Source organism: Arvicanthis niloticus, chromosome 11 (genome assembly GCF_011762505.2).
Source record: "Arvicanthis niloticus isolate mArvNil1 chromosome 11, mArvNil1.pat.X, whole genome shotgun sequence".
Classification (NCBI taxonomy): domain Eukaryota; kingdom Metazoa; phylum Chordata; class Mammalia; order Rodentia; family Muridae; genus Arvicanthis; species Arvicanthis niloticus.
The window spans coordinates 30,032,163-30,051,450 of NC_047668.1; the positions used below are offsets into that span (position 1 = coordinate 30,032,163).

At 38.9% G+C, this 19,288-nt stretch overlaps 1 protein-coding gene across 1 annotated transcript in view; it reads right to left on the bottom strand.

Moving 5' to 3' along the window:
- Positions 1-959: 959 nt before the first annotated feature.
- The window catches only part of Crppa (CDP-L-ribitol pyrophosphorylase A), a 259,711-nt gene continuing 241,382 nt past the window's right edge, over positions 960-19,288 (bottom strand). The window contains exon 10 of the mRNA XM_034514436.2: positions 960-2,206. Coding sequence (XP_034370327.1) covers positions 2,102-2,206 — 105 coding nt within the window. The 3' untranslated portion in view covers positions 960-2,101. The remainder of the gene's footprint in view (positions 2,207-19,288) is intronic.

Genomic DNA, 19,288 nt, shown 5'->3' on the forward strand with positions numbered 1-19,288 from the left:
ATCCTTGCCAAGGAGTTACCGCTACCTTAAGGATATGTGCTGAAACTGATTCCACGCTTCCTAAGGAAGCCCTGTCTCCTCTTACAGTGTAGCCCTGCAACCTTGAGCAAATTAAGATCTCCACGGCTTAATTTCTTCATGTAAACAGTGCTGGATGGAGCATTCCTTTCACATCCTCAATGTGAGAATCACTACTGGACACCCTGGGTGAACGCCTGTCCTCTCTAATACTCTGCACTGAATAAAAATCAGCACTTTAGAGAGCAATCTTCCTAATGTGTAGATGTTCTAATTTGTGGCATGCTGTGAGCCACTCGTGCTCCCCTTAAGCCTTGCTAACAACTTTCTCGTACCCTAGGAGTACTTTTGAAGTCTTCAAACTTTAGCAGGCATTCGCAGGCAGCGTATAGACTCCTCTGAGGGGCCTTCCACACACAGCTGGCCACATCAACAGGGACACATACATTCTAGCCAAAATCCACACGTCTCGCGTATTTTCAGCTTTGTGAATTTGCGTTAACTGATTGACATTTCTTAACAAATGCTTTAAAATAGAATACTTTCCCCTCATCTCTTGGTTGCTAATCTCTCCAGTCTCTTCGCCCTGCTTAAGGTTGGATGGTGGTGGGATTTGTTCGAGCCCGAGCTAGAGATGTGCTCCGCTTCTGACTTCCCTGTGTTTTTCCATTGCTCAGAGCTCAATCCAAGATCCTCTCTGTCTCCAGCCTGTCCTCTAGATATCCTTGCCAGGACAAAAGGATGAGCTGACTAATTTATATCTGAGTTTACAATCAATAAACCCATTACATTTAGGACGAACTGCAGTAACTAACCTGTGCCCATTATATTCTACCCCCCCTCTTTTATTTAAACGTAAAATATAAACTCTACTACAATATTAGTATTTGAAATCTCTACCATTCAAATGTAACACATTAAGTTTGGTTGTATATTGAAACTCAAAGAGATAGAGGAATTTATTTAATTTGTTACAGGAGACATTTCAGAAAGTAGACACATTTATTGACAATCCTGAGTAAACACACTTCATGCAGATTTTATAATTTCTTCATCCAGTGTAAGTTCTAGTGTGTTCTGATTTAACATATTTCAATAAAAATGTATGTAACATCTTAACAACTGTACATATATAAAAGTATTAAATGCAACATAAAGGACAATATTATGTATGGCCAATTGAAACTGCAAAGAATGAAATCTTGATTTAGCAAGGCCACCATTCCTGCATCAAGATTAGCTAACTCCACAAAACTGGCCTCCCTGTCTTTCAGAAGACCATGGGCATGGACTCAACTCAACTTTCATGAAGCTCTCCCAGACATTTCTGAAACCCAGAAGAAGTAGAGACTCTTTAAAATGGTGTCAGCATAACCTCTCATAAGCCAAAGACAAGATACAATGTAAAACTGATAAAAGAGTGGGTCTCATTCTCTTCAGAGATCTCTAGAAATTGAGAGCAATAAGAGACAAAGAAGAAGAAAACTGAAGACACCTTCTTTCCTGTTTCTGCCCAATATTTACCAGCATGGTTCTTTTTTTTTTTTTCTCTTGTGTGATATTGCTCCATCCATACTAGGTGAGAGCTTCTCCACTAAACCGATTTCCCAGCTCCCTTCTCTTTATAAGGTGTAGTGAATTCCAAAACAAGCTGAAGAGATACATTATCACATAGTAAGATGATGACTTTAGAAGTAGGACTAATTCTGAAGCATATTCATTAGCTCCACCATAATGTGACCAATATGTTAATTAGCATAGACTTAGCAGGCAAGCTGTCTAAACTGTCATCCTTGAAGGAATGGCTCACCTTACCATTTCAATTGGACTTGCTGCAGTAGTGAACAGATTCTTTACATGAAAGCAGTATTTCCCATTTATTTATCCTTTTCTGGTTGGAGCCACTTTTATTTGACACATAATTTCATGGACACAAACATTAACCCATTTTCACAACCTAAGTATCACATCCAATAAGTGGCAAGATAAAGAAAACAACTAAAATATTCTATGCACAAGGAAGAGACACTGAGGTGAGGAAGGGGGTGTCTTTGGAAGCTTATAGATGATTTGTCTGTGTTCTTCATGCCACCAGGAGCTGCCCAACGAGTGCAGAATTTCTCTCCTTAACTAAAGCAGCTATGATGGCTGCACTTTGTCTTAAACTCTCTTGTAGCTTCTGCTCATCCTGAAAATAAAAGACAAAACAATAGTATGCAAATTAAAAGCAAATCACAAGGATTTCAAAAATAACTTATAAACACACATAAAATAACGGAAGAGGCCAAAATGTTGATAAAAACAGAAAATGGACATTTGCAACATATCCCCTATACTTAAAAAAAAAATTACAATGGTAAAATACAACACTGGAATTAAGAATTAAGCTGGTTAATGTCAAATAGGCAGAGCTGAATGAAACCAATAGTGGTGAGCCTAAGATAAATAAGAACAGCGTATCAGATGAAGCACACAGAGGAAAGGTTAATGTTATATTTTAATATTATATGGTATTATTACCATTTTATTTTCCTTATCAACTGGAACTCCCTCCCTCTCACCCCACAAAGAAATGTTATGGACCATTTAGGAAACCATATAAGGACATCCTCAGCAGTGAGGTCATATCAGAATATTTACTCAGGAAAGAGAAAAGAGTAAAATAAGTCAGCTCTATCTGGGTAGTCAGCTTTATTCAATGTGCCCAAATACATGTAACACTGGATTCCGATTCACGTTGTAACCGCAGGGCACACACACAGGACAGACCCAGAGTACAGTGATACAGTGATAGCACAAAATTCTGGGATGTTTGCTAGAGAAGGTAAAAGAAAAGAACGAGAGAAATGAAACTGGTATCCAGAGTAAGACAAGAATGATTTTTGACAATCAAATATGATGACTGATGTTACAGACATGTACCAGTGCTATAAACCAGGTCATAAGCATCAATGCAAAGCCACTTAATTAAATGATTTGAAATGGAAAGACCCACTTCTAATTCAGATCTTTAGATAAACACACCTTGAATCTGGATCTTTTGATGTTGGAAGATCTACCTTTAGTCTGAGCCACAACTTCTGCTGGTAGCCTACATAATGGACATGGAAAAGGGAAGCTTGCTCTCTCTTTGCTTGCTTGCTTGCTTGCTTGCTTGCTGTCATTCTTGCTAGCAAGTCCATTCCTTCACTAGCATTAGAGTCAACTTCTTCCAGATTTCAGCAGAAACTGAAGGCTAGCTAATACGTCTAATCTTATGGACTGAACTAGTACTGGAATCTTGGACCTTCCTTTGGCAGACAGCCATTTTTGGATTAGCTGAACCAGAGCCTTAAGCCATTTTAATAAATTCCCTTTACATATATATATATATATATATATATATATATATGCATGCTTATGATTAAATACATATATATTATAAAATATATAATTCTATAAGTTCTGTTCCTCTAGAGAACCTTGACAATACAACAGATTTATGATAATTCTTCTTTGTGCTTTGTTGTCTTTTAAAAGATTTAATCACAAACTTATTTTAGGTTTCTCATAAGCAAAACAAGTTACATTAGATTTATTTTCAAGATGTTTTACATTTAAGTTGAATATGCATCATATCAAATCAACAATCTAGAATTTTCTCTGAAGTTTCAGAGAACATTTATGTCTACACATATCTTCAGTATTCTTACAAAGAAAACTTCTTGTTTGGAAACTTTGCTCTTTTTTAAAAGACTGCCAAAAGAACATTCAGCAATTTTAGTTTACTGTTGACCCAAGTAAAGAGAATATTAAGCAATATATTGTGGGACTCAAGCTAAAAGTTTGTACTTAATTTTATTTGGTGCATAACAATAACTCAATAACATAGGCGAAGCTTAACTGATGGCTTTTGAAAGTGTGAGAAATAACTCCAAAGGAACCATATGAAATGACTATTTTTAATGTTCTTTATTCTTCAAATGCAATACTGAGGATCAGAATTTACCATGAGTTTTCCCTATGAGACTTTGTTCATCTATCTTTCTAACACCTATAATTTCTATGTGAAGTTATACCATGCTTGAACAAAAGTTGTGCACACACACACACACACACACACACACACACACACACACACAAAGTTTTAATCACCATTATCTTTTATCTCACCCAAATTATGCTTTATATTTGAAATTTAAATCATGTCTGCCCTCACTCCAACCCCTCCCAAAGCCCGCTAACTCCCTCTCAAATTCATGGTTTCCTTTTAGTTATTACACACACACACACACACACACACACACACACACACACATCACCTGCTGAGTCTGTTCGGTATTACTTATATTATGTGATTTCAGGGCTGACCACTTGTTTAGAAATAGTCAGTCAGGGAGCACCAAGACAGAACAATTCTCCCTTCTTTGCTGTCCTGATTTGCCTGCAGTTGTTTGTCTAGGGTTTGGGACTCCTCCCCCCTATAATTTCTTCTTTCTACATTAGCATGTCCATTGCTGGTGCCATGGTCCAGGTCTTATGTAGGCAGGCATAGTGTTGACGTGGCGTGGATGAAATATCATGGGTAGCCTGCTTTTCATTTCTAGAAGATACACTCTCACAGCGGACTACATGTTTCTTTGATTCTTACACTATTTCTTCCCCCTTTTCAGTGATGCCCCTGAGGCTTAGGTGTAGGCATTGTCCTGTAGATGTACCTCTTAAGAGCCAACACCCTATAATCTTTCCATTTTGACCAGCTGTGACTGTAATGCAGTTTTGCTACTAAGAGGAGTGTCTTTGGTGATTGGTGTTAGCCACATCTATCTGTGGCATAAGGACGAGTATTTAGAATACAGTTTCAAATTATACTGGTTTAGTATAGTGGCAGTAGTAAGTTCTCCCTGTAGAGCCATGATATCACTAATCATAGATAATTGGGTACATTTCCATTACCAGGTATGATTCCCCTCCTGTCCAGGGAGGGCTTAAGTTCAACTGGACAGCTAGTTACTGCCAAGACATAAGTACCACTTTAACAAATATTTTCTGTGCTGGTTATTGTTATGGTTTGTGGGCATCATAGGTACTTTTCTCTCTCCCTTGGAAGCTTACATAGCATTTTCCAGTACTTTGAAGGCCAGTCCTCAGGGAGAAAATTCTTAAGTCAGATCCAGCTTGAGTCTTTGAAATTCTTTGTCCAAGTTGTACATTGTTTTTAGCAGCAGAAACTTACTCTCAACTTCTGGGAGGGAGTCAAGGACCACAGCAATGCCCTATGTTGTTTTAGGAGTGTCTTGGACTGCCCTGCCCAACAATGCAAATGGATGTTTCTCATGCGTGGTACTGGGATTTCTGTCATATAGTCTATGCTTTCTGAGGGAATCACTGTCTCCACAAGTATCACAAGTTCATGGAAAACTGTATGTGTATGTCTACATACACTTAGCCAGAGTTATTTTTTAATTGCTGTGATAAAACACTATGACCAAAGCAGCTTATAAAAGAAAGTACTTAATTGGCTTTTAGTTTCAGAGAATTGTAGTCCACAATGGCAGAGCATTGCATGGAGGTAACTGCTGAGAGCTCACAGATGATCCACAAATAGGAGGCAGAGGAAGAAACACTGGAAACAGTGGGAATCTTTTCAAACCTCAAAGCCCAGCTCCAGTGAAATACCTCTTCCCACAAAGCCATACCTCTTTTTTTTTATTTTATTCATTTTATGTAGATGAATACACTGTCACTGTCTTAAGACACACCAGAAGAAGTTATCAGATCCCATTACCTACGGTTGTAAGCCACCATGTGGTTGCTGGAATATGAACTCAAGACCTCTGGAAGTGCAACCAGTGCTCTTAACTGATGAGCCAACTCTCCAGCCCCAAGGCCACAGATCTACCAATTAGGAACAAGTATTAAAATATATGAGCCTATGATGAGCATTCTCATTGAAACCACCACACACTTAGGTGTAATTTTAAGTAAATATAAAATAATATGATTCCCTATGGCTTTTTCAAACATCCTTAGTTATTTCTCCCTTTCCTTTCCCCTTCCTCTGTATTGACTTCCCTACCCCCAATAAGGCACTCTCCATTTCCCCATATTCTCCTTCATATTACTTATATCTTGCTTGTCCCTTTGTAGCACTCCCCCTCAAAAAACACCACTATTATTATTTTTTTTTTGCTTTTAAGAACATAACATTCTTATTGATTATTTGGAAAATTGAGTTAATATGCCCATATCACACTCGCTTTACAGTCCTCCCATGTCTGCTCTTCCCACACTTGTGACACCCCTCATGAAAAAGAAAAAAGGAAAAAATCACAAGTCCAACTTATATTGCCCATATACTCGCTGGAATTAATGTGGCACATGCCTTTAATCCCAGCACCCTGGAGGCAGAGGCAGGTGGATCTCTAAGTTTGAGACCAGCATGGTCTACAGACTGAGTTCCAGGATAGGCAGAGGTTACATAGAGAAACACTGTCTTTAAAAAAAAAATGAGCAAACAAAAGATAAAGTGACCATTATCTTTTTAACAGATAAGACAATATTCTAATTTTATTTCATAGCAATTATTTTTTGTGAGTAGAAACCTATATGGTACTTTGTTCTTGCCCTGTGTCTTTCATTCATTATTGTCTGGTAAATACTTCATTTTTTCATGTCCCTCATACTAAAGTCTTGAAGCAGAAATTCTTATGAGACTTCTAAGCCTCTAGCAAGCGTTCTTTAAAAAAAAAGTGATTCTTTAAGTTGACCAGAGCTGAGGAATTGACAGCAACACCCCCTAAACTCTTAGCAGCTCTCTTCGCTTCTCCAGTTCCACCTTGATGTTTACATCCAGAATAGCTCCCGTTCCAAAATTCAATTGCAAACAAGTGGCATCAGCAAGCAGTAGAATGACTGCAATCATGTGATGCTATGCGTTCACAGCTCTGTACTTACTCACTGTCACTTGTAATTGAGACAAAAGGCAACTTTGGGAGAAACTATTTTCAGAATACTTGAAGTAGAAGATCTCTTTAAAAAGTAGATCTAAAAATATTAGCTCTCATCATTGTAGTGTACAGATGTCATCACTTGAGGAAGTGCTATTAAATTTATGTTCGGTCGTGAGAACCAAACATGCAAGCTTTTATAACTTAGTTTTAAAGAACAGCAGGAAGTCTGTGATGTCATTGTTCTCCCAATCTTTACAGACAACATGTAAGGAAATTTTTGAGATATTCTTTCTCCATAAACATAGGAATGCAATGAATTTTACTGAGAACCATAAACTTAAAAATAAGAATATATATTTAGACTTCAGATGTCTCAGGAGATTTAAAAGTTCCTCCGGAAAAATAAATATTGTATTGTCTAAGCAAATTCCAAATTCCAAACTCAACATTAAACTCAGCTTCCTGGAGCTATAACACCACTCTGAAATATTAATATCCTTCATCTTTACCAAACTTGCTTATGTAAATACATAACAAAAGTTATTCCTTACATACCTAAAATCTGCAATACCTTAAACAAACAGAAGTTTTAAAGCCAAATCTATACATATAAATGGCTATATCTATTCATTCCCACTATGATGCATAAAATTGTCAAGTGATGGATTTTATAAACCTTCAAAGCATCTTGTTACATTAATTTGTATTATGAATATCATCACGAATATCCAATCAAAATTATTTTGATGCTAACTTTCTCTTTACATATTTTACAGATATGGAAAAACGAAGTCTCGTGGTGACATACTGTCACCTAGTGGAAATACAATTAAGTGCTTAGGGAAGGTCAAAGTGATCAGCCCTTGATAGGCTTGAGGAAAAATGAAATATGACTCTGTCGAAAAGAAAGACATTTTAACATGGTCATATATTTTTATTATTAACTGGTTTGGTTTATTTGATATCTTACTGACCATGCTTTGGCGATTGTTCAGAACAAGGAAAATTAAGAAATAAAAAAACTAATTATCAAGGTCAAGAAAAGGAAGAAAGGAAGGAAGGAAGGAGAGGGGGGGAAAGAGAGAGGAAGAGAGAGAGAGCATTTCCTCTTTCTTCCTTGGTGAAAAAGAAACACTGTCTCCCCATAGTCTAGGTAATAAAATACTATGGAAAACGTATTTGGAGTCACAGATAATCAGTCATCACACATAGCTTTTGTCTCCTTTATTGTTTGACTAACACAGGGCTTTACAGTATAATTGATGCTCAGTAAGCATCTGTGAAATGATATAATTATGAAAAAGGAATAACCTAGGGTTATTAAATAAAAAATACAAAAGGTTGTTTTAGGAGGCAGCACCAATATTTTACTGAATAGAAAAAAGAAAGAAGAGATAACAAAGGAGCTGATTAAAATTCGGTAAAATGTGGAAAGTGAAAACCCCAGGTGTCAGGCCTGGAGAGAACAGTTAATTGCTATGTCAATTGCTTATAGGGCTGAAGTTTGTCACACAGTAATACTTCATTTTTTTATAACATAATTCATAGTACGAGTTTTATAGCATAAGAAGGCTGAAAAATGGTCTTTTGTACAATGTCCTCTTTAATTAGAAAAACATTTTGACACCCATGGTAATGGGCAAAGAGACACCTTGTTGGTGGTGATGTTATTATCAGTCAAGGGCAGAGCAGATGGCAGTCCTTTGTTGTTGAGAGCCACTCTGCCCCACACTTGGGGGCCAAAAATGTCTTGGACCGTTCTGTCTGTGTTGGAACCCATACTGCCAAAAGCCTTGGGGGCTCAATTGTCCTGCACTGTCCCAAGCAGCTCCGGTCCAGGGGTCTGGGTTCAGCAAGAGAGAGAGTGAGGACGGACACGAGGAATGGAGACCAGACAGAGTGTGATTCAATCCTGTTTATTCTTCAGTCTCTCTTCCTAGTCCAAGTCCCAAGTCTTGAGTTCCTAGTCCCTAGTTCCTAGTGCCTAGTGCCTAGTCCCTAGTGCCTCCAAAATGTTGCCTAGTGCCTAATACCTAATAATCATCTTCCGAGTTCTCTACTTCAAGTGTTTTCCACCGCTCCCTGACTGCTGTGCTCTGGAGAGCTGGCTCTAGCTCTCACCTGTGGCAGCACTCAAGGAGAACCCGCCCTGCATTTTGTCTAGGCAGCAGAGTGGAGCTGGCCCAGATAGGAGGTGTGAGAATGGGTGAGCTGGCTCTGAAGGCATGAGTGTGGGAAAGCTGACACTGCCACTCATCTGATGCCATGGAGTGGCATGGCACAGGAGAAATGCCCCTGTCCCTTGCCATCTCCAGCAGTCTGGAAAGCTTCCCATGGGTTCTTCAGTGTAGGAGACTTAGCCCTGCCCCTCCACCTGGACAGCAGCACATGGGAAAGCCGGCCCTGCCCCTTATCCGAACAGCACAGCAGAACTGACCCTGGTGGTGGGAGCGTAGGCGAATCAACACCAAGGTCGAGAGCAAAGGAAAGCTGGCCCCACCGCTCGTGTGCTATGAGGTGGTGTGGGTGCGGGGGTTATGCCCTCCCCCACTTTGCCTCTTACCACTGTGGCAGTTAGGAGAGCTGTCCCTGACATCATGAGACTGGGTCAACTGGCTCTGTCCCTCATTGGCTGCAGCACTTGAGAGAACCGGCTCAGAGTAGAGCTGCAGTACAACATTAGAGATGCCTCTGGCTGAGAGTGTGCAGATGATCCAGCCCCGAGGGTGAGGTCCACAAGAGAGAGCTGGCTCTCTCCTCTGTTGTGCAAGTGCCGTGGGTGTGAATGTAATGCCCTTCTCCCCTCCTTGGTCTTTGTCACCTGCAGTAGTTAGGAGAGCTGCTCCACTCCCTACCTCCCACCCCACTCGCACACCAGCTCATGAGAGTGGGACCGTTGGCCCAGCCCCTCATAGGCTACTGCAATCGGGAGAGTGAGCCCCACGCCTTGACTGGGAAGCACAGTGGAGCCCACTCAAGAGACGGGTGCAGATGAGCTAGCCCAAGAGCATGACGGTCGACCCTGCCTCCTGTTGATGGTGGGACTGGATGGCCTAGCCAGAGTAGTGCTGGAGAGCTTGCCCTGGTTGGGGGAATAAGGGAGAGCTGTGCGCTGACCAGCTCAGTTACCACCCAGGCCCAGATCCAGGGCTCTGAGTTGGCCCATCTCAAAATCTACATCATTTGGGAACAGTTAGGATGCACGAAAGGGACAGTCCTGCTGACCCAAAGCTGCAGGATCTCCCTGACACTGGACAACCACAGGATAACAGGGAGGAGTCCCCATGAGGATCCAATATTGATGGTGTCAGAGAAGCTAGAAATCTTAAACCAAAACAATTACTCATTGCAATGAACACTGGCAAGTGAAGATGTGTAGTCAGAGTGATATATACTGTGGTACACACTTTGACATAATGCAGCTTCCACGGTGAGAGGTTTTCTATGTTTTGTTTGTTTTTGTTAGTGTGTGTGTGTGTGTGTGTGTTGGGGGGGTTGCAAGGGTGACAGGAAGATGAGTAGGACTGGGGTGCATGATGTACAAGTCATAAGAAATCAATAAAAGCTTTAAAAAAGAAACTTATGCAAATTTTAAGCCTAGACAAGCTCACCCAGCGGTTACCCGGGCTACTCATTTTCCACTGTGACGTCCTCCCCAGTCGACCTCCAGTGCAGTCAATGGGCACCACACCATGTGCCTGTGCTGCTCTAATGTCTTAGACAGCCACTCGTTTTGCCTATGGACAGGCTAAAGCTCGCCAGAAAGTGGTTACACTTCATGGAAATACATTCTCATCAGAATTTCATCTTCACATTCCAGAGGTTCCGAAAACAACCGGGTGTGAACACCTAACAGACATTCTCACATATTGATATGATGAGTGATGTCACAAGAGAATTTGGAATTCGATTTCGTGGCTGGGCCTGTGGGATCACTCTTATCTTTCCCCAGAAAATGGCTTCCTATAGCTGTCTTTCTATCTCACATCCATTTTCAAAGACCCAACTATGAGAGTTTCCTTCACAAACTATTCTATGCATCAGCAATTTGTTTCCACAGTTTTACTCAAAATCTCTTAAAAGTATTTTTATTGTTATTGTATTTACAGGTAGTGTTTTCTTAGTTAAATCATAAGATGCTAAGGCAGAACTCCACCTTCTATTCTACACTCAAAGTACTGGCTTCATTCATTGTATGGACTCTATAGGGAGCTAATTATTAGACTACTTGATCTCCCAAAATCCATGCTTACAGATGACTGCTAAGATCATTCTGATACACCAGAATTTTTAGTTAAGTGATATACATCATGTTTGAAATAGCCTGTAAGTCATGTGCAACTTTTGACAAAGTGGCATGCCATTGTTAAGATCTGTGTGACGGTGTTACAAGTGGCAAAATGACAAGAAAAGTCTCATATTGCTTTCGTCCCATCTGCAGGTTTGAACTAGGCAGCATTCATTCACAGCTATACTGGTGCACATGCAACCAGCAGGCCACAGGGTGGATGCACCCACAACTGTATTTTACTGAACATCTGGAAAACATGTCAAAAACAGGGAGTTTGTGTTACATTTCCCCTCTTAGGAGACACCTGCTCTGAGAATTACACATGCTGGGCAACAACGAAAACCTACTCTACTACATTCTATTAAATGCCAAGAGTCCATCATGTGAGAAGCACTGTTTTACACAGGGTAGATGCACCAGCAGGAAATCCACACATTAGATATAAGGTTTGGCAAAGAAAATGAATAGAAACTCAATAGAAGGGGACTAGAGAGCCTGCATAGTGTGTAAGAGCACTTGCTGTTTGGCAGAATCCCTGGGTTCAGTTCCCAGTACCCATGTGGTGGGTCATGATTGTTTGTTACTCGAGTTTCATGAGATCTGAGTCCATTTTCTGTTCTTCTCAGGTACCAGGCACACATGTTGTGTGCATACATATATGTAGGCAAAGCAGCCATGCACACATAAAGTAAAAATTCTAAAAAAAAAAAAAAAAAAATCATCCAAGACACCAGAGATTAGCCATGTTCAGGCAATGCCTTCACATCTAAAGATAAAGTGATAAATGATCAAACAAATAGATTTTAGAGCTTTTATTCTTATGTAGATGGTATCAGAGTAATAACAAGAATTTCTTTTTTTTTTTTTTTTTACTTATGTGTATGTGTGTGAGCCTCCACGAATATATGCATGTGTACTTATATGTGTACTGGATGTACAGAAGCTCACAAAGGCTGGAAGAGGGCATGGGGTCCTCTAGACCTGTGGTGACAGAAGGCTGTATGCCACTATGGGCCTGCTGGGAAGTATGCCTGGGTCCACCAGATGCTAAACTGCTGAGCCATCTCTCCCACCCAGCAATAATTTCTATTGAAGCAGAAATTCTGATAGACTCATTCTATCTGATAGATTAATTCTCATAAGACTTAGCTTCAGATTTTTAATTCTAAACCTAACAAGTAAAGAGAACTAAGATAGAAACCAGCACAATTCAGACATGCTTTCCTAATAAGAATGATTGTGTGTAAATATTGTTAATTTTTTGAGTATTTCCAAAAAAAGAAAAAGGAAAAGGAGAAAAAACAAAACAACTGGTTAAGAACCATCAGAATCACAAGTGTTTAGTAGGGGGCAAGTAAAGTACAAGGTTTTCTTTCTAAAATATGTTTACGATTATCTTAAAAAAAAAGTCAATATCTTTCCAAGAAAAAAAAAAAAAAAAAAAAAAACCAACCCTGTGAGCCAGCCGCCAGCCTGCAAAAGAAATCTGGTCTGGTCTGGTCTGGCCTATCACTCTTAGCCAGTAAAACTAATCTGGCAAAGTTGCTTTCCTCCATGGGAGCAGGAGCAACTGTTTCCCAAGGTCAGGGGCTGCCACATGTGTTTCTTCCTGACCCTTTCCCATCAAGAGAGGATACAAAATGAACTGAGCACACAGGAAGTAGAAAACATAGTAGCGCCACCAGGTTACATATCTTCCTCTGAAATGATGGTCTGTAATGAAGCAAGAAAACTTGGTAGATACTTATTTTCTTGGTAGTACTTATTTTCACTCTCAGAACTATAAAGAGGATGCTTTACCAAAGATACAAAGAGATCAGCAAAGATGTCACAGAAGCAGAAAATAAATATATGTTGAATTAAAAAATGATTAGGTGCAATGTTCTAATTAACTGTTATAGAAGTTAGTCTATGTCTTATACAACACAGATATGAAAACATTGGTATCTCAGAAAATAGTGACAGGGAAGTGGTGGTTTTTAGCTACAGAACAAGATGTGGAAGGAAAGCCAAGAGAAGACAACAGACAACACAGTCATTATAAAGTTAGAAAGAGACAATGTGAGTTGGGTTAAGTTCAGAATTTGTGGAAAGAGCTCATTTGATGAGACAGAAAATCAGGGGAAAAAAAAAAAAACAGAGAAGAGCAAGGAGAAGCGATACGCTGATGATGATGCCTTCTCTTTTAACATAGCAATGCAACTGTGTGCGGAACACCAAAAGATGCCAGTGTGAAACCTCTGGGACGAATACATGTGGGGAAACAGGAGGATCTGAGGCAAAGATTATTACTTAAGACTTACAGCTGCTCCATCAACAAAGATGGAGTCAGTGTACTGTCTCAGTGAATTCAGAAGGCATACCAGCTAGCTAACCAAAGGCATAGCGACAGACGAGAAAATACTCAGGAGTCCCTTCATCAATGATGAGATAAATTCAAGGGAGAGCAGAAAGGAAATCTTCTGACTTGTTTGATGACTATGTTGCAGAAGCCCACCTAATCTATTTTGGAAGATATGGTAAGATACATATGTGTTAGGGTTTTCTATTACTTGGTTTTGTTTGGTGCAAACAAATTAAGTAATCAGATGAATAGGTAAATATATGAATGTGTTCATAATTACAAGTTATAAATAAAACATAGGCCAATTAAGCATCAAAGTGAATTTACACTGGAATTTACAGGCATAAAATAAAAAATTAAACTGTGCACTACATTTAAATAATTAAAATTCAAAAACAGGCAACCCTTTCAAACATGCCTATAACTAAAACATCCCAAGCATTTACAGATTTGAAGAAACACTGCCATATTTAAAACTCCTTAAGCAAAAATATTTTTAAAAATAGATCACACAATAAATTAGATACAGCTGAAGAGGGAATTATTAAAACTAAAGAAGGAGTTGAGGAAATAATGCAAAAAAAATCAGAGAAAGCAACAAAACAGAGAGATGAGCAACAGGAAGGGGCTGAGAATGCACAAAGTATGTGAACATTCATTTAATAAGACCTGTACAAAGGGATAACAGATATAATGGGAAGTGATTTTTTTAAAGACATTGCTGAAATTATTCTACAGATTCACAAACAGATGAACACTGGATTTTATAACGTAGTGAATCTTGGGGTAGATAAAAGGAAAATAAGCAAGCATACAAATAAATATTGTGGAAACATTGGGAAACTAAATATGAAGAAAGCTTTAAACTAGCTAGTCAGAACACACATACAGGGGGCGGGGGGGAGAGAGATATCAACAATTGTACCGCCAGCCATTCTTGTCACTTCAACAATAGTGGCAGGAATAAAATAATAATTTATTAGAAGTTATCAAACAAAAGTGAAAACTAACCTTATCTCCTAAAGCCACAAAACTATATACAAATGATACTTTTGAAAAAAATTATAATAAAACACAATCTCTGTCAGTTGAGCAAAATATGTTTATTACATTAAAGAGTCATGGTGGGGGGCAGGGCTGGAAAGACAGTTCAGTGGTTCAGAGCACTGGCTGCTCTCCTAAAGGACCTGGGTTCAATTGCCAGCACCCACAGGACAGCTTACAGCTGTTTGTAGCTACAGCTCAAGGGACAAAACACTAATGCCCATAAAAATAAATATAAAAGAGTTATACTTATTTACATACAAGAAAAAAGATCTCAGAATAAAACTCTAGGAGGCAAGAAGATGTGCAAAATAAAGTAATAATCTTAAAATAAGTACATGAATCTAAAATACTGAGCATTTTCCAGGAAATTATTATAATAACAGCTAAATATATAAGATAATTAAAATTTAAAAATCACAATATTGGATAAGAAAAATGTCACTTAAAAAGTGGGAGATGATAGTAAAATAAAATGCTTTAAGAAGGATGACAGGAGGAGGGACCCATGGCTCCAGATACATATGTAGCAGAGGATAACCTTATTCTCAATGGGAGGCGAAGCCCTTGGTCCTCTGGAGGTTTGATACCCCAGCTTTGGGAGATGCTAGAGAGGTGAAGTACAAATGGATGAGTGGGTGGAGGAGCACCCTCATAGAGGCAAAGAGGAATTGGTGAGAGGGGAAACGAGATGGGGGGTTGTAGGTTGGTAACCAGGAAGCAGAATAATATCACTTGAAATGTAAATGAATAAAATGATCAATTAAAAAAGGACGACATGAAAGAAGGCTAATTAAAATACAAATTCTAAACATTTATATAAATATGGAGAATAAATCTCAAATGTCTGAAGGTGAGGTGAGAAACTTCCTAATCAAAAGAACTTCGGAGGCCACCCTCTGGGTAGCTAAAGCCTGTAGCAGTGGGTCTCAATATTTTCTCCTAATACCAGGAGAAGATCAAAAAGATCAAATGAACCAGGGCTTCTTGAACACAATATGATGATGTGAAAATCCTGAATGTCAAAATGACTTAATTAAAGGAGAAAAAACGTGGGGGCACTAAACTGTAAAAAGTTCTCAAATCTCTGCCCTCTCACAAACTTTGCAGCAACTAAGGGCAAGCTGAAAAACGGAGAGAAGAAAGAGAAAACTTAAGGGTAGGGGCTGATCTAAAGTCAACAACAACAGGAAAAAATAAAATAAAAGCCCAGTAGAGATGAGTAAAACCATCACCTGCATAACCGGGGAAGGGCACAAAACAAGGCTATATTTGACTGACAGCCTTCCTCTCCAACAGAGGAGCACAGAGAGAAACATCAAAGTTTTGCAACTGGGTGCTGATGAAGACAAGAAGCCAGAGCAGAATAGCTAGGGTCCAGAAGAACATAGAGAATTAAGCAACTGGAAAATGTACAACTCCTTGAAATTCACCCAGGACCACTTATTTAAAGCCATTGGGTTATGCTACTGTAACAGAAGAGGGCAGCATTGATTTAGGTAAACAAGACAAACCCACAAGGAGGAGGAAGAGAATGTAATCACCTAGTTACCCCACGAAAGAGAAAATGTTTGACCAACTTTACCAACGAATATCCATCCAGGAAATTACTGATAAAGTGGAAGACTGTAGGTGACACCTCAGTCTGCAGAGTTCTCTCATATAAGCGCGACTGCCGACATGTACCACGATAGTGCTATAACTTCAATTAGAAGGAACAATCACTTTGGCCTGCTGGAGAAGAAATTAGTAAGGACAGCAACTGAGCCAGAGTGTGTGATAAGTGAGCAAACTGAAGAAAGCCACAGATAAAACAACCCAGTTTGGAAAAGAGTATTTTGATTCTGTGTTCCGTGAGAGAGACAAAAATTGTTCTACTGTGGTTATTAAACGTGTTTCTCCAGAGGCATGGGTTAACAGTTTTGAGGTTACACTATGGTGTATCCTAGACAGAAATGATTAAAAAACAACAACAACAAGAAGAAGAAAAAATATTAGAGTTGAAGTTACATATAAAAGCAGGAAGCCTAGAATGGGTCCTTGGATTGCTTGAGACTGGGATGCCAGAGTAGATCCAATCTGTTTAGACTTGATTATACTATTATAAACACACTTATAAAAGTGGAAATAGATGGACATGTGCATGTGTGTAGAAGTATACATAGTTTCCAATTTCTTCCCACTTAAACGGGTTGCAAACAGGAACACACTGGAGCAATGAGCACCTTAGTACCCTATTCACGGTCTCTAAATACTATTCTCTAAAGAAGAAAGATGGATCTCCTCAAGAGGCTGATGGATCCATGAGTGAATAGGAAAAAGAATGAGAGGCACCTCAAGTGTCTAGAAGTACAAAAAAAAAAAAAAAAAGGATTTACCAAACAGCGTGAAAAGGCAAGAGAAGACAACGTGAGATGCCGAGATGCCCCAATGACTGAAACTGGGACAATCTAAAAAACAAACAAACAAACAAACAAACAAAACAAGAACTTGAAACTTTAGAGTAAAATCGAAAAAAAAAAAAAGAAAAAGAAAAAAAGAAAAAAAACCAACAACAAAAAAACCCAAAACAAAGTAGTCTATTCAGAAGCAGGAAAGTAGAGAGGAAAGACTTGGAAGAAAATGGAGCACGTAGGCAAGCACATAACACATGGCATAGAAGACAGTTCTTCCGAGTTGCAGAATCCTAACTTTTGATAAGCAAGACTATATGAGTTTCCATGAAGAATTATCAATGTGTCTTAATTAATTAATTAGTGTGCAAATGATGATTGAGAATTGGTATATTTATGTAACCTCAAGCAATCTCCTATAAAATAAGTGTATGTTCTAAGGGACAAAATAGATTTTTAGTATATCTCTACTCCTGATCTAATCTCCTGATCTAAGTTAACATTAATAATGAGAACTTCACATAATACAATGGAGTAGATAAAATATATTTCTGGAATTCTCTTGTTGGAAATGCACATACTGAGGTCATCGATGAGGAAACAGTTCAGAAGCTATCCTTTTGTTGCCATGATAAAATACTGACCAAATCCAACTTGTCACATGGAAAACAAAACAAAACAAAACAAAACAAACTAACCAGCACAGAAACCTGACTGGCAATTTTACACTAATTATCTGATATTCGTCCCAGTGGAAACCGAGCCAGGGAGAAGGCCCAAGGGCAAGAACGCCTGGCTATGTAAGTATGGGGATCCCAGACTAAGTCAGGCATGGATGTATGCATCCTACAAAGGCCTACAACTGGCTCTGCTTATTAAGGGGCCAGTAGGAGGCATTGGAGAAGAGGATAGCTGAGGGCCTGCTGTTTAGCAGCCCAGCTCCAAGTTCAGTGAGATACCCTATCTCAAGAGTGTACGGCAGAGAGGGATAGAGCAGTAGACTGACATTCTTCCTGGCTTCCATACTCCCAACACACACACACACACACACACACACACACACACACACACACACACAAACACATTTGCACATACAACATATACACGCAAACCACACACACATCAATATATGTGAATATACAGACAAATAGTATTTTCTAAGTACGTGCCAATAAAAGGGCCAAAAATTTACTACAGATGAAAAGGGTTGAGAAAACAAAATGCAACATATTTTCAAAAAATAAAAAAGGGGAATACTGCTTGAAGGTTAAATCACGGAGTCACATCAATATTACTTTCCTGATTTACATACAATATTCTGGCTCAAGGGTATACATGAACTCCTTGTACTATTCTTAAATTCTTTTGGTAAAACTGAGATGTTTTGAAGGTAAAACGTAAAAGATAACAAAAAATACTAAAAAAGTGGAAAAAAAACCAATTTTAATTAAACAGTTAAGAAAAAAACGTGGCAAAGGCAAACTACAAGGTGAAAAAAATAAATCCAAATGTTTTTCTCACATCAACAAATATAAATGCACAAAGCTCATGGACAGAAATACAAAACTTGTCAGGTTGGGTTAAAACCTAAAAGCCACCATTGGAACACAAAAGCAAAGGGCTAGACTTTACAGGGCTAAAAAACATTTGTAAGCCAGGCTCTCACCAAAACAAAGTTTGGCTCTCTGTAGTCACCAGAGGACTTTAGAACAAATAGATGTCACAGATGTGTGAGTGTGTGAGTGTGTGAGTGTGTGTGTGTGTGTGTGTGTGTGTGTGTGTGTGTAAGTGTGATTAACCAATCACAGGCTTTGGATGTTCATAACAACCCAGTCTATTATGGATTAATCTGATGGGCCAGGAAGACATTCATGAAAAGACAATGTAGCATGTGTGTGTATGGCTCTGAACATGAAAGGGTCGTATGCAAATGAAACATTGAGAATCAGAAGAATGGTAAATAATTCCTAAGAACCACTAAGGCCAGGATCTGGGAGAGGTGAGGCTGGCTTGGGGTTTAAGAAAAAACCTACATATTCCATAAAAAGAAATAGAAAGAATCACCATTTTGTGAAACCTGGGATTTTTTTCAAAAGAACTCAAAAAATTCAGTGGAACTTGAATTCCCTCTTCACATGCCAAGGGTATGATGTACGCTTTAAAAAATCCATCTTGGGGGAAAAGTTCCTGAAAAGAACACCAATGGCTTATGCTCTAAGATCAAGAATTGCCAATGGGACCTCATAAAATTGCAATGCTTCTGCAA